Genomic DNA, 20494 nt, shown 5'->3' on the forward strand with positions numbered 1-20494 from the left:
TCTTTTCCTCAGATTATAACACGTGGTGTTTATAAATCACATGAAGTTGAAACTGTTCACTGGAGTATCCATGGCCCCACCATGGAGGACGCACCAACAGGTCCTTGCTTTGTAAACTCCTTCCACAGGATTGGGAGCAGGGAGTAAATGTGTTATGTCCTGCTGGTCTTCGCTTCTTTTAGGACAATATGCCCTGGCTGGCATCCGTCCGTGAACTAAACTGTCCTCCTGCCTTCCCACTTGTTTTTGAGTTTTTTTCCCTCTGGACACAGCCTGAGAGAAAGTCAGGGCAGACTTCCTGCCAGGCTACAGACTTGATGTGGGGCAGTTGTGCTGGCTGGGGGCCGGCGGCCGTGTGTGGGCTTGCACATGGCTTCACGCTCGTTCTCTATCCAGAGCTGGAAGAGTTTTAAGGCAGGAAGCTGTCCTTTTAAAAATGTCTTCTTAAATTATTGAATATGTGCACAGAATCGATTTTTTTTTTCTTATGTGAACTTTACCTAAGAAACAAAAGTAGATTTTTTAAAAATCCTTTTTTATGGTAGGATTTCCTAACGTCTCTTTGTCTCAGGTTTCCTCACTTATGAGGGAGTTGGGCTGGATGAGTTATAGGGTTTTCTGTTCATATCTCACATATTCTGATTTTTTTATGCCTTTCTTCTTAGACATGGTGTGTTTTGTTCCATGTAAAATAATTTATTCCAACCCATGTCAGTATTAATTTTTGTTGTCTAGCTAGCAGACCCAAAGAAGGGTGTGTGTGTGTGTGTGTGTGTGTGTGTGTGTGTGTGTGTGTAACTTAATCTGTACTCGGTTTATCACTGCAGCTTTCTGACTTAATATATTTGACTAACCACAGTGAAAGAAGTAGTAGTAAAACAACAACACTAGCTTGTGTATTAGTATAGAATAGCAACCATAAGACAAGTCTAAAAAATTCAATCCAAAATTCAAATGGTTTAGTGCAATAAAATAAAGTCTATTGTTTGTTCATTATCCATTGCCGTCAATGGGATAGGCATGTAATCATGTAGGGACTCAGGGACTTTTCCCCTTGGGACATTCTCATCTTTAACATGTGGCCTCTGACGTTGCTACAGAAGGAGGAAAGGAGTGGCTGATTGCCCATGGGAAATTCTTATAAGCCAGAACTGGAACTGGCTCCTTTCCACAGGCTAGAACTCAGCACTGTGGCTCCAGCATAATTGCTGGAACAGGAGGCTGGGAAATGTAGCCTCTCCCTGTGCCCAAGCAGAAAGGATAACCACGCCTGTTGGTGAGCTCTAGAATCTTCTGTCTTATCTAGTTATAGGACTCAGTAGCACTCAAGCTTGAGTGCATGATGAAAGGGTCTTACTGACCAATGCCTTTCCTGCATTCTAATCCAGTACCCTCTTCTGCTGCCCCTCTCACCCTGTCTCCCAACTCACACACCATTTCCTTTCCTCCAGCTTCCTCTTTACACTCTTTCATTTGACGCCTTGAGGTAGGAAGGAATTCTGTGAACTTGGATGGGGAGCACTAAGCGGGTGGATTTTCATGAACAAGGTAAGTAGACTGAAGAGCTCCCTGTGAGAGTGGCACACAATTTAGAAAAAGAATTGGGAGAGGTCAATAAGGAAGCTGGGAGAGGTTGGTTTGTGTTGGTTCAAGATGGGAATGGATTTCTCCAATGGGATAAAATCCCAAGATGAAAAGTCCATGTCTCCATGTAGTAGAAGATGATGGTTTGGACACAATTTTATGAGCCTATTATAGAAATTAGGTAGAGGATTCTCTCTCATGTTTTTAACTTCATTGGAAGGACCAGCATTCACAACTGAGAACTATAGCCATGAAAAAGTAAGTCATTCCAGCTGTCAAAATTTTTTAACACACATAAAAATAACACACACATGCTAAATATTTTAGGGAGATTAAAATAAAATAAAATAAAAAAATAGCATTTGTTTTCTGTCTTAAGCTCTTCCAACATGGAATGGGAAGCAAAGATACCATTTGTAAGCCCATGATAACAGTCTACAAACCTGTCCAGCAGTCAAAAAAACTCTATCATTGCAGCTGTTACTCCTCCCAAATTGTCCTCTAGGCTGCTCCTAGAGAGTTTCAGAATTTCAGATATTATAGTACTTCTTGATTTGTAATACCTATCCTGGTGATAGGGATCCCTTCCTCCAAACCCTCTTAGGTCATGGAAGACACTAATTCATCCTTCTGACTGGTCATTAATTCCAGAGACTTGACCTCCCTTCTGCTTTGTTATACTTTGTTTAATAAAAAACACTTTCTGGAAGCAAGTTCCTGCTTGAGTTTGAAATAGCACTTCTCACACCTAAAATTCTTGCACTGAACAATTTCACAGGGCCAATAGACACACAAGTCTTGCCAAGAACAATTTCCATGAAGAGTTTAAAAGTAGTGAATCCCTGGAAGTTCAGAGCAAGCAACAGGACTTGGCCCCCAAATATTAAATGAATTGGGTACACCTATTCTGAAAGCCATATAAAGCGACTGAAGAGTTGACCGGCTATGCTTCTTTTCCCCAGGGCTTTCCTGGAAAGGATGGGTCCACTGGCCCTCCAGGACCACCAGGGCCAATTGTAAGTATTTCCAGAAACTACTGGCATGTACTCTGCTTTCAAGCATTTTCCTTCTTTTGAGAGATCTTATTTACCAGACCTTTAACTTTGCCAGCCACCTGTGCTGTAGTGCAACAGCTCAGCCTTGAGTTATAGACCTCTGCCTAAAATATCCTTTAAAAATAATGCAACCATATAGCTGGATCATTTGATTTCTGAGCCACTACCCCATAAGATTGCCTACATTGACTTAGTTTTTATTAGACACAGATAAGACTTGAATTTGAAAGAACTATAACTGATTGGTAGTTTGAGACTACTGAAAAAAATGTCTTCACTACATCTTTGGCAGCTGGAACCAGAAGTGGGCAATGGATCCTGAAGTCTTGTTGCTGAGGGGAAAGGGAGCTCTGTGTATGTGTGTCCTTGCTTCTTCTTGAGAGCTGGCTGCCTTTTATGAGATTGTGGGAGTCCTCACCTTTGTTTCATTTTCCTGCCTCTCTATTAGGGCATTCCTGGAGCCCCCGGAGTCCCAGGGATCACAGGAAGTGTGGGACCCCAAGGCGCCCTGGGACCACCTGTGAGTATGCAGCAGTAGCCAGTCAGGATGGTTGCCTAGTCATCCCTCCTGCTTATTAATGTGTTCAAACTTACCAGCATCTCTGTTGGCCAAAAATCCTATTCAATCCTGAATGCTGTGGGAATCCACAGGAAAAAACAGAAGCTCCTAAGATAAAGATTAAAGTCAAACTGTGCATAGCTAAAGACAGTGGTCCCAACAGGAACTAATCTTGCTCTTTATTTTGTCTTTGGCTGAGTAAACTCAATGCCCTCTTTACAGGGATTGGGTGTAATATCTGTGTGTTCATTACACTTATCTTCTGGGGTTGGAGCTGGAAATACACAGCTTGAGAAAGTCAAGGATTAGTGAAAATGGGAATAGATTTCCTTTCTAAATTCTACAAGACAGAATTTCATGTAAAACATACTCACACATAAATGAATAGTGGTGTAAATAAAAGCATAGTGGTTGGAGCTGTTTACCTCCTATGCTGTGCTTCTCATCTCTTAGGCTGGTGTTTAAATGTGATCATGGGAGAGGGGAGGGAGAAGGGGGAGAAAAATGAGCTCATGTGCACCTGTTTCCTCATCTGTAAAATAGATAGTTGTGTCACACGGCCTCCAAAGCCACATTTGGCATCTTCTGCGACTCGCACGTTGTACTTTCTGATGTAGCTATTAGTCGGCATTCCGGTATTGTTTGTGATGCACTAAGTCTGTATCCATGAGCTAAAATAATCAATATGTGCAAATTTTGGTACTACTGCAAACCTGCTAAGAATTTGTGGAACAGTGAAATATGAAGGGTAAAGGTAGGAGAGGTCAAATGAATTCTGTTTCTATTGCTGCTAATACAAATCCCCATAGTCTCAGTGGCTTAAAAAACAAAAATGGATTGTCTTAAAGTTCTGTAGGTAAGAAGTTTAATGCAGGTCTGATCAAGGTGTTGGAATTTCTTTTCTGGAGGGTCTAGGAAAGAATCTATTTCCCTGCCTTTTCTAGGTCCTAAAGACTTCCCACATCCCTTGGCTCATGGCCCACTCCATCTTCAAAGCCAGCAATGTTGCATCTTTCTGAACATTTTTTCATAGTCACATCTTCCTCTGGACACAGCCTGAAAAGGTTCTTAGCTCCCAGAAAGGAGCTATGTGACTACATTTGGGCCACCCAGATAGCCCTAGATAATCTCCTTCTATCGATATAACCTCAAGATCCTTAACCAAGTCACATTTGCAAAGTCCCTTTTGTCACATAAGATAATATAGTCATGGGTTCTGGGATTAGGGTATGAACATTTTTTTTGGTGGGGGTGCAGGGCTTTTCTGCCTGTCACAATGAACAAGGCAGCAGTGGCTCTCACTTAGAAAGACACTTTCTCTCTAGCTATATAGTCACTTTATTCCTTATTTTTGTTTCAATAAAATTATTTTATATCTAGAGTCATACTCTAAGCTACAATTTACATGATACATTATCAGGTACACAAGCACACACAAGATCTGAGAATTAAAAATGCCTTCAGATTTTAGCAAACACATCCTAAATTGCACACCCAAAATAAATGTCCTCCTTAGCAATAACTTCACAAAGCCATATACTTGTTCCAAAGATATTGTCATTCAAAATACTTTTATTTATCCATTACAGTTGACATTCAATATTTTATATTAGTTTCATATACTTTACAAAGTAATCCCTCAATATTTCCAGTACCCACCTGACACTATACATATTTATTACAATTTTACCAAATAAAGTGAAATAATTTACTGATTTGTTTCACTTAACATAATACCCTCTAGGTGCATCCACGTTGTCACAAATGGTAAGACTTCATTCTTTTTTATGGCCAAGTAATATTTTATTGTATATATCTACCACATTTTCTTTATCCAGTTGTCTATTGATGGGTGCTTAGGTTGCTTTCATAGCTTGGCATTGTACATAAAGTTGCAATGAACATAGGGGTGCACATTTTCTTTCAAATTAATGCCAGAACATTTCAAATCTCTTTTCAAATCAAGCTGACAATGGGTCGCAGAAAAACAATTTGATGGCTTTACCTTCACACAACATTTTTTTATCCAAAATGATATTACCAAGTATGGTTATGCTACCTGGAAACATACACACACACACACACACACACACACACACACACACACACACATACACACAATGGACTATGTCTTTTCACTGCAAATTCTTCTATGCAATTTATTCTAGGCTATTCCCCACCAGAAAAGAGATTTGAAGCATTATCTCTGCTACAAGTCTCCAGCCTGCTTCCCAGAGTGGGCTCCTGGGAACAAGAGTTTATCATGGTCAATGGAACAATTTGTCTAGCCTCTCAGGACCTGTTTCCTAAGGCATTCACTTAAAAATACTTACTGAGCAGCCAGCAGGGCACAGAGAGCAGCCCTTGGTTAAAGGGGTGTCGGAGACAGCATGTACTAAATCTCTTTCTGAGAGTGTCACGGGAGAATTGAGGACATCAGATGCTTTTGAGGCATCCTGAAGTGAAACCAGAAAACAAACAAACAAACAAACAAACAAAAAAACCTAAACCTTTTTAATTTGTTCATCAATGAACAAATGTATTTGTGCATCATCTAATTTGCATGTCACAGGCTTACTGACATTACCTAGAACCAGTTTTCCTTAAGACCAGTTGGGTTGTTCCTGAGCCATGAAGGCTGGGCTGGGAAAGAAGAGGCATTTCTGGGACCTTGGGATAGGATAGTGGAGTGCATGAGGGATAAAGAGACATGGAATACGTTATGGAAGGAGGATCCCTACCTGCTTCTCCACCTGGCCATTTTATAACTCAAGAACAACCTCTAAATATGGAGCATACAGAAATACCAATACATGCTTCCCTGGAAATAAAACACTTGTTAATAATATTATCTTTGATTGTTATAACTGAACAGAAAAGGGCCCTTGATGTGGCATTCTTATCAGAGACAGAAGCCGTTTCGTCTGGTTTCATAGCCACTGCATGGGGATGCCACAGTGGGCATCGGGGAGCCTCTCAAAGCCTGTTGTACCCTGACCTATCTAGCCCAGACTTCTCCCTGTGCTTGGGGCCCTGAGCCACCAGAGGCTGCTGCCTGCCAGACTGGCAGTCTGGGTAAGGCAGGCTCGGTGTCAAGGTGTTAAAGCCTTGATTGTTTTCCCATGGATGTCTGTCTAGGAAGGCAGGAGGGAAAGAGACCAAGAAAGATAGACTTCCCCACTGAAAATAACAACATTTCCTCCAGCCAGTGCCAGGAACACGTGCTTGCAGGTGCTCTATCTTCAGCTGCTGAATTCCCAAGGCAGACTGTACACTGCAGCTGTGGTGGTTACTCCTATCTGAGGATTAAGCCCTGGCTAAATCCCGTGCCTCCTTCCAGGGGAACAGATGGTGTTAAGCACATGAGAGAAGGGGCCATGTGTTTAACTTGAAATCCACAGGTAGCAAATCCAGTGCCGCCATTTAAAGTACACTGTATTTGAAGTCAGGACACCTGGCTTCTTTTTTAGATGTGACCCTGACGTGACTTTAACTAGCTGTGTGAGCCACTAAGCACTGTATCTAGCCTCTCAGAACCTCAGTTGCCTACTGCATTCACTTCAAAATATTTACTGAGCAGCCACAACGTGTAGACACATGAGAAAGATGAGTTCCGAGGGTTACAAATGGTAACCAAAGTATTTTTACACATTTACGGACAATCTAGAGAGAATGGTGGGGGTTTCTTGTTTGTTTTGTTTTGTATAAGTGCATATAAATAAAAGTCAGAAAGTCATAAATACCTTAAAGAAAAGACAAGAATGTTGCTATGAAAGTTGCATTGAGAGAGAGAGAGAGAGAGAGAGAGAGAGAGAGAGAGAGAGAGAGAGAGAGAGAGAGAGGACAGAGACTGGGAGATGGAGGGAGGCACCCCTCTGAGCTGAGGGGTGAGGAGCAGCTCCTGATGGGGATCGTAGGTGTGCTTGGCACCTACAGAGACAGGAAGATGGCATCGTCTCCATGGGGATTGTAGGAAAACAGAAAGCAGGCACACAGCATCCCCCCGTCTTTTGTCTGTTTCAGTATTTTCCAACTCTTTCTCTTGCTTCTTTGCAAATTTTATTCAAGCCTTCCTCATTTCTTACCAAGATCATCACAAGAAGCTGTCGCCCTGGTCTGGTCCATTCCCAGCTGCCAGAATATCTCTCTAGAATAGGGGTGTCGAATTCAATCAGAGAAGGGGCCAAAATCTAAAATCCAGCCTAAATAGCGGGCCGAATGGTTTACTGAACAGTCATAAACTGTCATTGTGATGGAAACGCAGCAGAGTGCAGTGATGACAGCGCGGTGCAGGCCACATTGCAAGGCCTGGCGGGACGGATTTGGCCCGAGGGCCTTGTGTTTGACACATGTGCTCTAGAACAACACTGATGTGTTATTCCTTGGCTTGAGTATCCTCACTAGATCCCTGTCCCCAGAGGATAGATCCCAATGATGAAGCCAGATGTGCACAACCCTTTCTTTCCCCTCTACCTGTATCTCCCATCATCCCTTTGCTTGAAGTTGTCATCCTTAATTATTTAAAGTTCTCAAATAAATATATGCTGTTTTCCTCCCCCCCTCCCCCCCTTGGAATGCTCTTCCATTTGTATGGGCTCCTTTTTTTCTCCTTTCTCCTGGCCATTCTCTCTTTAAAACTGCACTTCCTGTGTGAGGCCACCATTACCTCTTCAGGCCGAAATACTTTGTCAATGTTCATCTCTCCACTAGCATGATAAGTCCTTGAGGGCAGAAATGTTATATTCATGTTTTTATTGCAAGACGCCAGCTCATATCATAGAGGGTACTTAATAAGTATTTGTTAGAAGAAAGAATGAAGGCATGTTTGCGTTCCAGTTAGGCTGCTGTTCAAGGACATTTTAGAAGATGATTTTTATAGCTTAAGGGCCAGACCATGGAAGAACCTTGAGAGCTGAGCTAGGATGTTTAGATTTTAGTGAACAGACATCTTTAATATGTGGCACTTGGACCATGAAATTATTCCTCTTTCCTTCAGCACTAAAATTCTGTGAATTTATGAATGTAGCTACTGTATTTTTCTTTTCTTTATATTTCAAGCATTCCTGAAACAGAAGGAAAATGTGCCACTTTTTCTGGCCTATGTCTGCAGGGAAGATGTGTTTTCCCTCAAAGCATACTTTGGTGGAGTTATGGGCCTTCACTAGATCAGGAGTTTTTATTTTGTTTTACTTTTCAAAAATCAAAGAAAAGATGTCAGAGAAGTTGGAATAAAACTAAATAACTTCTTGCCATATAGATATTTCCCTAAACGGACCTTCCACTGACAGTGCCTGGCTGTGTCCTGTAGTTACTTCATATCAAGAATAGTGAGGCTGGCCAAAACCAGTTTGGCTACTTGGATAGAACGTTGGTCTGCGGACTGAAAGGTCCCAGGTTCGATTCCGGTCAGAGGCATGTACATTGGTTGCAGGCACATCCCAGTAGGGGGTGTGCAAGAGGCAGCTAGCTGGTTGATGTTTCTCTCTCATCAATGTTTCTAGCTCTCTATCCCTCCCCCTTCCTCTCTGTGGAAAATCAATTAAAAAAAAAATATATATATATATATATATATATATATATATATATATATATATTTTTTTTTTTTTTTTTTTTAAAGAATAGTGAGGCTGAGTTTGAGCAACTGGGGTTACCAATGTCCATTAGCTACACAGACTGCCTTACAGAACTCATATGATGAGAGGGGTCACAAGTAGTGAGGATCTGCTTCTTTGAAGAGGCAAGATAAATCTTGCAAGCCCAGCTTTGGTATTTTTCATTAATTTCTGTTCCTGGTGTTATCTCTTTCCAAATAATGACTGCATTATGAGATACTGACATGTTAGTTCTGTAAGGGACCCCAGAGACCATTCAACTTAATGGCCTCATCTTACAAAGAAACTCAGAGTGTTTAAGTGGCTTGCAGATCCCATGTTTTACACCCTTTTTTCCAAGCCATTAGTATAAAAATTTTCAAACTTACACAAAATTGCAAAAATTTAGTGTGAACACCCATATGCCCATCACTGTGATTCTACCATTATAAAAATGTATGTATATTTTATAATAAAGTTCTCTTGGATTATTGATCTCATTTGTAATATTGGAAGATTATTTATGACATAGTAAAAAGTAAATTTATACTTCTAGTTGAAGTTAGCTAATATTTTTTTTTCATTTTATTAACAAAACAAAAGGAATTGAAAGGTCAGAGAAAGTAAACAACAGTCCTAGATTTATCATAAATATTTTGATTTAATATTGGACTTAATCAAATGTTTGAATGACTCTTTATGTAAGAAAAAGGCTAACTGGTTTTGGAAATATAAAGTAATTTATGTTATAGTCTCCATTTTAGAGCTCTTACCATCTATACAGAGAGAAAAGAAATCCATGCATTGACTTGTAGTTAAATGTATACAACAAAAATTAAGCATAAAAAAATGATACTTGAATATCATGGCTGGCATGTACACATAAGGAACTATCTGGCATTGAAATTGGGACTCAAAAGAACTGTTGGCCCAGAAAGGAACTCACTCATTTGCAAAGCATAACCATATGGCTTGTTGCAGTTTAGGTTCTTACAAGGGTATTTATTGTATCACATGATCTCACACATCTAGAGGAAATAATGAACAACATAAACAGACCCAGAGAAAGAGAACCAGCGATCAGACTCTCAAACCTCAGAGGGAAAGTAAGGGAGGATGGGGGTAAGGGGAAGAGATCAACCAAAGGACTTGTGTGCATACATATAGGCCTAGCCAGTGGCCATGGACAACGGGGGTCGGGGGGGGGCATATCTAGGGAGGGGTTTGGGATGGGAATGGGGGAATAAGGACAATTATGTGAGACTATAATCAATAAAAAGGAAAAAAAAATGATACTTGAACTAAATCCTACATTGGAATATTTCTACCGTTGAACCTTAATTTATAAGGTTTTTGTTGAATACTTTTATCATATTTCACATGTTTTCATACACTAAATTAAACCATATCTGGGGGAATGAGAAATTATAATTTTGAAGAGTAGGAGATGAGAAAGTTGGGATTAAATAATAAAAGACTTTGAACCCAAGAGCTTTGATTTTGTTACATGAATGTCTAAGAATTGGTGAGTGGTTAGGAATAGAGGAAGGGCGACCATCAATCACTAGTCACTGTGCTTTCAAAGTTGTATGCTGGTAACATCTGAGGAAGATAAAAACAGTGTTTGTGTGGATGATGAACCGGATAAGGAATCTTTTGTTAGCGAGGGAGGTCAGTTAAGAGGAAGTTGCAGCCTGGTGGCTCAGTGGTTGAGCATTGATCTTTGAACCAGTAGGTCATGGTTCGATTTCCCATCAGGCATATGCCTGGGATGCAAGCTCGATCCCCAGTAGGGGATGAGCAAGAGGCAGCCAATCAATGATTTTCTCTTATCATTGATATTTCTCTCTCTCTCTCTCTCTCTCTCTCTCTCTCTCTCTCTCTCTCTCTCTCTCTCTCTCTCTCTCTCTCTCTCTCTCTCTCTCTTCCTCTCTGAAGTAAATAAAATATACGTTTGTTTGTTTTTAAAGAGAAAGTTGTAGTAGCCCTAGTGTGAGATAGTAAGGATAGCATCTAGATGATGGAATAGAGGGTATGAATCTAAGAGGGATTGCAATGCAAACTGTGTGTCTATAATAGACATGCTAGAAGCAAGGGAAAGGAGAACAGATAGAACCATTAGTGGTTCAAGCTGGCTGATACCTTCTCGAGAGGGTAGACCACATGTTTCTCTTCTTTTCTCAGCGCCATGTTCAGTGACAGCACATTTGCAGCAAACTATTGAAATCAGCACTAGTAGAAGTATTTAAACCTCTGATAGCAGCAAACACTATAAGTCAGGACACTTTATCTTTTCCAGAGAGCCATTTTACCTGCACACCATGGGGTGAACTACAACTGAATTTGGGTTACTGTTAATGAAACAAGATTTTGGAGAAGATACTGAGTTTGGTTTGTGACTTGTTGAGATTGTAGTAACAACTGGGAGCAGTCTGACAGTGTGGCAGATTCCATCTATAAAGTCATCATCCACTATCTTCAGGGTAGAAACTATAAAAGTATTGTCCAATGAATTATACTTATTACACTGTTTCAGAATTGAAACAAAAAGATGAAGTCTTTCTGAAGACACATGTTTTGCATTATAAGTGTAATTTCATTGCAAAAACATTTTTAAAATCCATTTGTTTTCAGTCAAAAGTTTTATAGTTATGGTAGTTTCTTTTGGGTCAAAGAGCAGCTAACACAAAATGAAATAATAATTCAGCTGAGAGTTCATGTTCATAGGAGCTCCCATTATCAGGGAGATAAAATGATAGAATAATGTGCTGTTACTCTAGACAAAAAGCACAGTGAGGCTTTGGGATTTCACAGACCTCATGTCTTACTTGAACTCTTAGGTGAGAATATCTTTTCCTTCTTTCCAGAGACATTCTTTAAGAAATTAACACAGGTAGCTCCTCTGCAGAGATTTGTGAAATAAATTATAAAGCATCAGTTGAACACAATTCATAGACTGGTGTTTAGTGTGGAAAGATGTGAACAACCTATTCAGTGAAATGATATTTTACAAAACAGTGTTGCTGCATGATCCCAGTTTTTTATTAAAACATACTTTGTCGAACTCCATGATGACTCAGTGATTGAGCATTGACCTATGAACCAGGAGGTCATGGTTTGATTCCCGGTCAGAGCATATGTGTGTTGTGGGCTTGATCCCCAATGTGGGTTGTGCAGGAAGCATCCAATTAATTATTCTCTCTCATCATTAATGTTTCAATCTCTCTCCCTCTCTCCCTTCCTCTCTGATATCAATAAAAATCTGTTAAAAATGTTTTAAAGTATACTTTGTCGAGAATATTCTGTAAGTGAAATAAGCTAGTCAGACAAATACCATATGATTTCAGTTATATGTGGAATCTAGTGAACAAAATAAAAAAAACCAAATGAGATAGAAATAAACTCATAGATTAAAAAGAAAAGGATTAAGCATTAAAAGTTGGTAGTTGCAAAATAGCCACAGAGATGTAGATTACAGCCTAGGAAATATAGTCAATAATATTGTGACAACTATGTATGGGGCCAGGTAGGTACTTGAAGCAGTGGTTGGGGGACCACTTTGTAAAGTACATGATTTTCTAGCCCCTCTGAAATTAATACAGCATAATACTGAAACTAATTGGAAAAAATATTTTGTAAAAACAAACAACATACTGTGTCTCTGCATTAGAAGTCTGGACTCCTCCAATGTTTAAAAGAGCCATTTCTGCTTGATAGGTTGCTGTTTGTTTATTCCTGTTGTTGTGTGTCTGTTTTTGAGCTAAGAAAATATCTTAATAAAATAAGTAGTTTTTAATGCATGGCTAAGTGCAGTGTTACTTGACAATTTAAAGTAACTTGACAATTTAAAATTTTACAGGGTGTTCCTGGAGCAAAAGGAGAGCGAGGAGAACGAGTAAGTGTCCTGTCTGACTCTGTTTACCAGTCAGAGCTAGCTGCCCACCTTCCATTGCATACGCCCCACAAAGGATCACCATTTCCTATCAGGATCATTCATTGCTCTTAGACCATTTTTTCTCCCCTCACTCCCTCCTCAACGCATGTGACCATGAACCCATTTTTAAGTGGAAACACCTGGTGGGCTGGAAATCAGGAGAACTGGTTACTAAGTAGCAGATCTGCTACCATCCAGCTAGATGATCTTTGGTTCATTTCTTTAAGAAGAAATAGAGAGAATTAAACTCATCTAACTCACATAGTGGATTTGATCAAGAAATTACACAATGCATGGGGAAATGCTTCAGAAAAGTAAAAGCTCTATACAGATGCCAAGAAATAGAATGGGACTCATGTTTTTCCAATATTGGCACCCAGAAAGACAACAACAGGCATAGGTTCAAAGAACATAAGTCAGCTTATTTAAAGGATCTTATCTGTCCTTTGAGAAATTGTGCACTGCTGATATAACTGTGCTGTTGGCTATAGTAAAAACAGCCATGACCTTGGGCTTATCCAGGTACCTCTGTGTAACCTTGGGCAATGTGTTTAACTCTGTTTGTCTATAAAATGGGTTTAACATGTTTCCTCTGATTTGTTATTTGTATTAAGTAAGCTACGTCTTGAGAAAGTGCTGCATTTTATAAGCTCCGAAGAACTATAAATGAGGCATTAAATATACATATGGATTTGTTTCAGAATTACTAAATTTTTTAGAATCTGGGACCAGACATGCTTACTCGAGCTCTTTAAGTTAATAAGGAGGCTAGGAACCGGCATCAGGAATGTCGAATTGCTTACTCCTTCTCTGTGTGTACCATAGTGGTCAATCCTACCTGTTGCTTAGAGCCAAAGAGCCTAGGAGGGGACAGTGGGTCGAGTCAGGTCTCGACCTAGAAGTCTTGCCATGTGACTGGGCTTGTGGCTGAGAGTTAGGATTTGCTTCTTTTCTCATCCAGGGTGACCTGCAGTCTCAGGCCATGGTGAGAGCGGTGGCTCGACAGGTGTGCGAACAGCTCATCCAGAGTAAGTGCCCTGTAGTTACTGAAGCTTCCTGTTACTCATCCCCGTGAGTGTGGTGATTTTAAAAAATGTCTCTAAAGCTATGTGTTCATGCAGACATGTAAGCTTTACAGATGTCGATCACTAAGCCATCTAAGAGCTCATTGCAGGTTATCCCAGATTTCTATACTGATGGTACAGACGCCAAATTCCTCAGTGCCATTTGTCCAAGAGTTCCCTGCTTGCCCAGATAGATTTAACATGACTGTACAGATCAGATCTTTTATTCCTTCCTCATCTCTCTGAAGGGATAGATAGATTTTTTTTTCTAAAGTACTTAGCACATGTAAGCTGCCAGATTGAGGCATCAGAAGCTACCTTAAAAAGATGCCACATTTTAAAAAATTATCTTTATTGTTGAAAGTAGTACAAATGGCCCTCCCCCGCCCCCATTGACCCCCATCCATTCCACTCCTACCTCATCCCCAGGCCTTCATCACAAAAGAGTATTCATAGTGTTGATTTCTCTTCACTCACTAGCTTTAAATCAGTGCCTCCTTCTTTTTCATTTCTTTTGGTTAGCCCACAGTCCTCTCCTTTATTCTTTAAGATTTATGCCTAAACACACACACATGTGGACAGTCTTCATGAGATATTTGATGTGATACTTGTGCTTTAAGCCAAAAATTATGCTGGGATACACTTGGTATGACACCTATCCCATTTTTTTTTTTTATACCATAAACCTGAACTTTTCAACAGTCCAGTATTTTGATTACTGATTTCTGCTCATTCACTTACTAACTCATCCATTTTGCACATTTCCATTCTGGCCACTGACTATATTTTGTCTTAATAATCTAACTGGAGGACCCTTCTCCTTGCCAATAATTTTTTCAGTTCCAGGCAGTTCCTGGCCAAGTAGAGATGAAATATTCCTCTCAAATGCGGCCAGCTCTAGCCCTATGCTGTCAAGTCCTCCGCCCTATAGAGGCCTCTACCTCCAGGGCTGACATCACCTGTGCTGCTGCCATAACAGCTTTGATGTTATATTTCATTTAACCTTTGGAAGTCTGAGAGTGCCTGAGAAGGTCCTCATGGCAGAGTCCAAAATTCCAAATGTAGCAGATAGAACCAGATAGAACCAGCTTCCTTGGGGGAGGCATGGGATAAAGGTCTGTATGTGAGCTTGGGAGAAGTTCATTAAGACAGAAATCTCAGGACACGTGAGTACAAAGCTACCATCCTCAGGCATGGTAGTAATGCTCCCTATATTTTAACTTTAATTAACTTTATATTATATTGCCCAAACTGAATGTGTGTGTGAGAGAGAATTTGCCAGTTAAATGAAACTGTTCAAGTTTAATGCAAAAATAAGTTCTTTAAAAACACAATGCATTATAAAAGGGAAATTGAACAGTCAGAATGCATTCATGCCCTAGCTGATTTGGCTCAGTAGATAGAGTATTGGTCCACAGACTGAAGGGCTCCTGGGGTCAGGGATTGAGCCTGCAATCAAGATACATGACCTTAACCAAAATCAAACCCGGAACCCTTTAGTCCGTAGGCGACCCTTTATCTACTGAGCCAAACCAGCTAGGGCATGAATGCATTCTGACCATTCAATCAAAAGCTAACCTGTTTCTTGGGTTATTTTGTAGGCTTCTCATTTCAAGTATTCAATGTAATTGAGAAGATATTTATTTTAAGGAAACCTAATGGTTAAATCCTAATATGACTCACTAACCATACTATGTAGATTTCACAATAGTTGTTGTCTTAGTCCAATGTAGAATAAAAGTCTTGTGTAAATAGTATATGATTGTCTAAAACATGCATTAAAAAGGAGAGTTTAAAATTGAGTTTTTCCCCCTTGGGAATTCTCAGATACTTGTGAACAACTTCTAGGAAATGGAAGCCAGCAGGGTTAGACAAAAACACTGAAATAGGGCTGTGAGACAAGGAGACCCTACCCGTCCTATCCGTGCAGCAGCGAGAGAAAGAAATGGGGGAGATTGTAAGAGTAAGATCCAACCAACCTACCCAGAGGCTGTATTTCTGACACCTCAGCCATCTTTCCACACTGCTTCCAGTTTCTCCTCAGTTTATCCCTCAGAACTAGATTCATCAATCAGCATATAAATCCTCACATTCTCAGTTAACTGGTTTTTCGTCCAGAGCTGGTCAGCACAATTATGCTAGGGAAGGTTGTATGGGACACTGAAGCCAAAGTGATGACAGCTAGAGGAGTGATAGAGGACATCCCCTTGTCAAAGGAAGAAACTGAACAAATAAGATGCAGCAATGTCTGGCCCCTCCCAACATTCATGGGTGTGCCTGCTGATGGCCCTGGAGACACCAGGAAACCAGTCCTAGTTATAGTCACGGTCCTATGCTGAAGAATGTTTGCATATATTTCAGCAGTAATCCCCCTAAAAATGGTTACTGTTCTTAAGTTTGAGTGTTTGAGAAGGGATAAGAAATAGATATCTAGGAAATTCATTTATGTGGGGGAAGCTTGCCTCCTTATGATGCTAGAAAAAGTGCTTGCTATCCTGAGGCATTATGATTATCAAGCACTTTATTAATCTATACTTCTACTTATTAAACTATAGCCTTCCAGGCAGAACCAAGTTAAGCGACTAAAGGAGGGAAAGCCAGGATTTGTGTGTTTTTTAAAATGAAGCTAGTGGGAGTTTTTGCAGCTGGGACAACCAAGTAAAGATTCCTGAAAAAAATGCTTGGCAAAAAAGAGATGAGTTGAAACAGTCTGGGGATTTGTGAGCCATAGGGTGGAGCAGATTTTGTGGGCTGGAAAGAAGACCACTTGGATTGAAGAGGGGGAGATTGCTGAAGAAAAGTGGCAGCTGGGTGAGGATTTAGGGGGTCAGACACACACTGGGGTGAAGATAAAATTTATGACTTCTGTTCAACTGATGTTTACTGAGATGCTGACATGAGCTGTGGAATTCCAAATGCATGAGATGTGACTTGAATACAATCCAGCTGTTAATATCATCCAAAATAAAATGTACAGCTTTTTACTTTGGAAATGGACATATTTCAGAGGGGTGTGCTTTCTCCCTGCATGGGCCTCTGGCAGAATTGTCTGGAGCCTTGACAAGTAGCACCTCCTGTCTTCTGTTTGTGTGACAGTTGACTGAAAGCTGTCTTTGTCTTTCCTGTCTCAGGTCACATGGCCAGGTACACAGCCATCCTCAACCAGATTCCCAGCCACTCCTCCTCAGTCCGGACCATCCAGGGGCCTCCCGGGGAGCCTGGGAGGCCAGGCTCACCTGGAACTCCTGGGGAACAAGGACCCCCAGGTACCCCAGGCTTCCCAGGAAATGCAGGTGTGCCAGGAACCCCAGGAGAACGAGGTAAGCCAGGCCACTCCCCTGACCTAGTGCAATGAAGCAGAGCCCAACTGTGGTGCTTATACAATGCTAAAGTCCGAAATAATGGACTTAAATGAATTTACCCCATCTATTCTGCAGCTTCCTATTTATCCCAAGGTTGAGAACATTGAGTAATCTACAAAGTATGTATCAAGAGCCACCTCTGCTTGTATGAAAAAAGAGGATCAGAATCCCCAACCCACCTCTAAGAGGCTTTTGTGTGAATGAGAGGATGATGTCCCCTCTAGATGGAGGAATTAAGAAAAGTTGCCCTTCCCAGGTAGAAGAATCAGAAAATAATGCCCCCTCTGGACCTAAGTGGCATAGCATATAAGTCATGGCGAGCAGAGATAGCTGGCTTCCTGGGTCTGGTGCTGCTTTTGTGCAGTGCTCATAGTGGGCAGCCTTCAGTGGCAGCCCTGAAGGGAGTGATGAGGCAAATGGTCAGGTAGTTCACATAAGCCTATGTAAAACATGGCAGCTCTGAGCTTCCAATTAAATACTGTTCGTAGCTTATCTTTCTATAATACAATAGAAGGCAGAAATTTATTTACTTACTTAATGGGCCAATGCTTTATATTTCCTACTAAAGTTTCTTTAAAATAGAGCTCCTACTTAACCCTTTCTTCTACCCTTTACAGGTCTTACCAGTATTGTATGATAAGATTAAAGAGTTGTGGGGATTGGGCTAGCTATGAACTACAAAGGGAGTGATGGGAAGAGAGGCAACTGATAAAAGTATTTTCTAAAACACAATTTATAGAATGTAGTTCTGGACAAAAGCTAATTTCCCCTCTGTTCTGTGAGTCATATTGCTTTTGTGAGATGGGTAGGGTATACTCTTTTTATAAAATCTGGGATGTGAACTGCAGATTACAAAGATACACATCCTTTGTTGATCCATGCCAACAGGCTAAGTTCATTTCTGCGTCTGCACTTCTGTGCCCATTGTTTACTCCTTTGGAAGTTTTCTGTCTTCTGTACATCTTACTTTGAGTTTAAGCTCAGCCTCACCCATCTCATGGGTGAAGTTGGCTTGGTCACCCCAGACCACAAGTATCTCCTCCTCTGAATCCCTGATGCCCTGACTGTCATCCCCGCCCCCCATTTTACCACCCATCAGGTGTTGGTGAGCCACTGGATTTCTGGGAACAGGGATCAGGTCTGGATTGCTTTGCACATCACAGGTACTTTAGTAGATGATTGTTGTGTTGACTGAGACCCAAATCTGATTCTCCTTTCTGAAGGTTTTTCCTATGCAAGGGCACTGAATCAACAGATATGGAGATAGGCATAGTTTCCTCACAGGACATCAGAGATCTGGCAGCCAGGAGGGTGGCCTCCTCTGTCAGCATCACATGGTGTTGGTGATGGGCCAGCTGTGACTCAGGGAGCTCAAAGCCAGCGTCTCAGTCAATCTCAGCAAATCTCAAGTTGTCTGTGTTCTTTTTGGAAGTCCTATCCTTGTTCTTGTTCTTGCAAGGTTGTGTTTCTTGCAAGGTTGTATTTCTTCCTCTATAGGGGCCCTTGAATGCTTAGACCAGGGGAAATCACCCAGGAGTTCTCAGTGGCCCAGGCAACCCTTGAAATAGGAATTTTTATTATATAATTTTCTTATCTACATAGCTACACATATATAAAAGGCTAAGTGACCAGCTGACCGTCTGACCAACCAGTACATATGACGTGCACTGACCACCAGGGGGCAGACGCTCAACACAGGAGCTGCTGAGTTGCAGTGACTTGGCAGTGATGCACCCCGGAACCAGATAAGAGGAAGCCTGATTCCTCTATTCTACCTTTGGCTGTAGATTATGTTGTTGCTGGGGCAATGTGGGCCCTGAATCTGGTTTACTGCCGAGCTACAGTGACTTGGCAGTTGCAGTTCTTGGGTGACACACCCCCAAGAATGAGCATGAATCTGTGCATCAGACCACTATTAGATATATATGCTCCTAAAGAGTACAGTGGACAAGCAAAATTCTAATTTCACAAATACATGGAGAATGAGAGTAATACAGAAGATGAGATACCCTTTGAGCATGAGGGAAGGTGATTTTATTTGATCACCACCTGAGGGGTGTGGTTTGGGATTTAAGGTTGGGGTTTTTTAGGCCAATAACCCCAAAAGTAATGTGTAAGAGGAATCATCCATTTAAAGATTTTCATGTTTAAGTTATATATCCATAACAGCTGGGATTCATATCTGGTTTATTTTGAACAATAAATCAGCAAATATTTACTGAGCACAGAGTTTATGCAAGGATTTTTGGCTTAGCAGTGTGTGAGATAATACTATAATCGTGGCTTTCCCTTTTAGACACCACATGTATCTGCCAATATTGTGGTTTGGCTAGAGGATATGAAGTGTTTCTGAATGTATGATTTGGGAGATGATAAATGTGAACTGAAATTAGAGGAAGACATCACGTGGCCTTTGGTAAGAAAGGGTGCTAGCATTTATCAAGCAACTATTTGATAAACTACCAGTTGCTTAGCACATTATCAATGCTCTTACAAATCTTATGAAATCAGTATTTACCCCCATGTTTACGTGAGAAAACTGAGGCTCAACTGATTGTCAATTGTCCACGGTCACTTACCTAAGCAATAGGGGGCCCAGATTTGAATCTAGATCTCTGTGATTCCAGAGTATCTGTGCTTGCTCCATTCTGCCCTGTTACTACCTTTGAATTCATTGCTTAGTGGGTGTGTCACAGATGAGAAGTCAGAACTGTGCAGCACCTGGTGAACCCTGTTGTCTTCTAATAACTACATTTCAAAATATGTGAACAGCCCAGCTGGTGTTGCTCAGTGGTTGATCACTGACCTATGAACCAGGAAATTATAGTTCGATTCCCAGTCAGGGCATAGGCCTGAGTTACAGGCTCGATCCCCAGTGGGGGACATGCAATTATGACTCTCATCATTGATGTTTCTATTTCTCTCCCTCTTCCTTCCTCTCTGAAATCAAATATGTTTTTAAAAATGTAAAGAGCTGAGCTGATCAGAGTTTGACAGTGGGCTGTGATTGTTTGTAAGCTCCTGTGCACTGTATTTAGATAACTGTGGGCATCCATGACCTGGCAGATGACCTGCTTAGAGATGAAGCCAGGTGATCTGTTAGATACATATGAATGTGATAAAAACATTTCCTGTGGTTACTCATTAGAACACTTGATGATTCTTTTAAGATTGTGGCATGTACCGAGGCTATATAAGAGTCCAAGTAAAGGAATTATCTACAAGGAAATTGGACATGCATCTGGCAATTTGGGATATACCTATAGACATTATATTCCTATTCTAGTATCTCAGCTTGGGGAGAAAATGGGGGGGAAACCTGGAACAAGGCAATTTAGTCTTCTT

At 40.8% G+C, this 20494-nt stretch overlaps 1 protein-coding gene across 3 annotated transcripts in view; it reads left to right on the plus strand.

The window, feature by feature from the left end:
• The window catches only part of COL14A1 (collagen type XIV alpha 1 chain), a 175504-nt gene that overhangs the window by 138239 nt on the left and 16771 nt on the right, over positions 1-20494 (plus strand). For all 3 annotated transcript variants that reach the window (XM_036436874.2, XM_036436876.2, XM_036436877.2), the window contains exons 41-45: positions 2547-2600; positions 3088-3159; positions 12649-12684; positions 13685-13751; positions 16919-17107. In XM_036436874.2, coding sequence (XP_036292767.1) covers positions 2547-2600; positions 3088-3159; positions 12649-12684; positions 13685-13751; positions 16919-17107 — 418 coding nt within the window. The remainder of the gene's footprint in view (positions 1-2546; positions 2601-3087; positions 3160-12648; positions 12685-13684; positions 13752-16918; positions 17108-20494) is intronic.

The sequence above is a fragment of the Pipistrellus kuhlii genome, unplaced genomic scaffold (assembly GCF_014108245.1).
Source record: "Pipistrellus kuhlii isolate mPipKuh1 unplaced genomic scaffold, mPipKuh1.p scaffold_m20_p_14, whole genome shotgun sequence".
Classification (NCBI taxonomy): Eukaryota; Metazoa; Chordata; class Mammalia; order Chiroptera; family Vespertilionidae; genus Pipistrellus; species Pipistrellus kuhlii.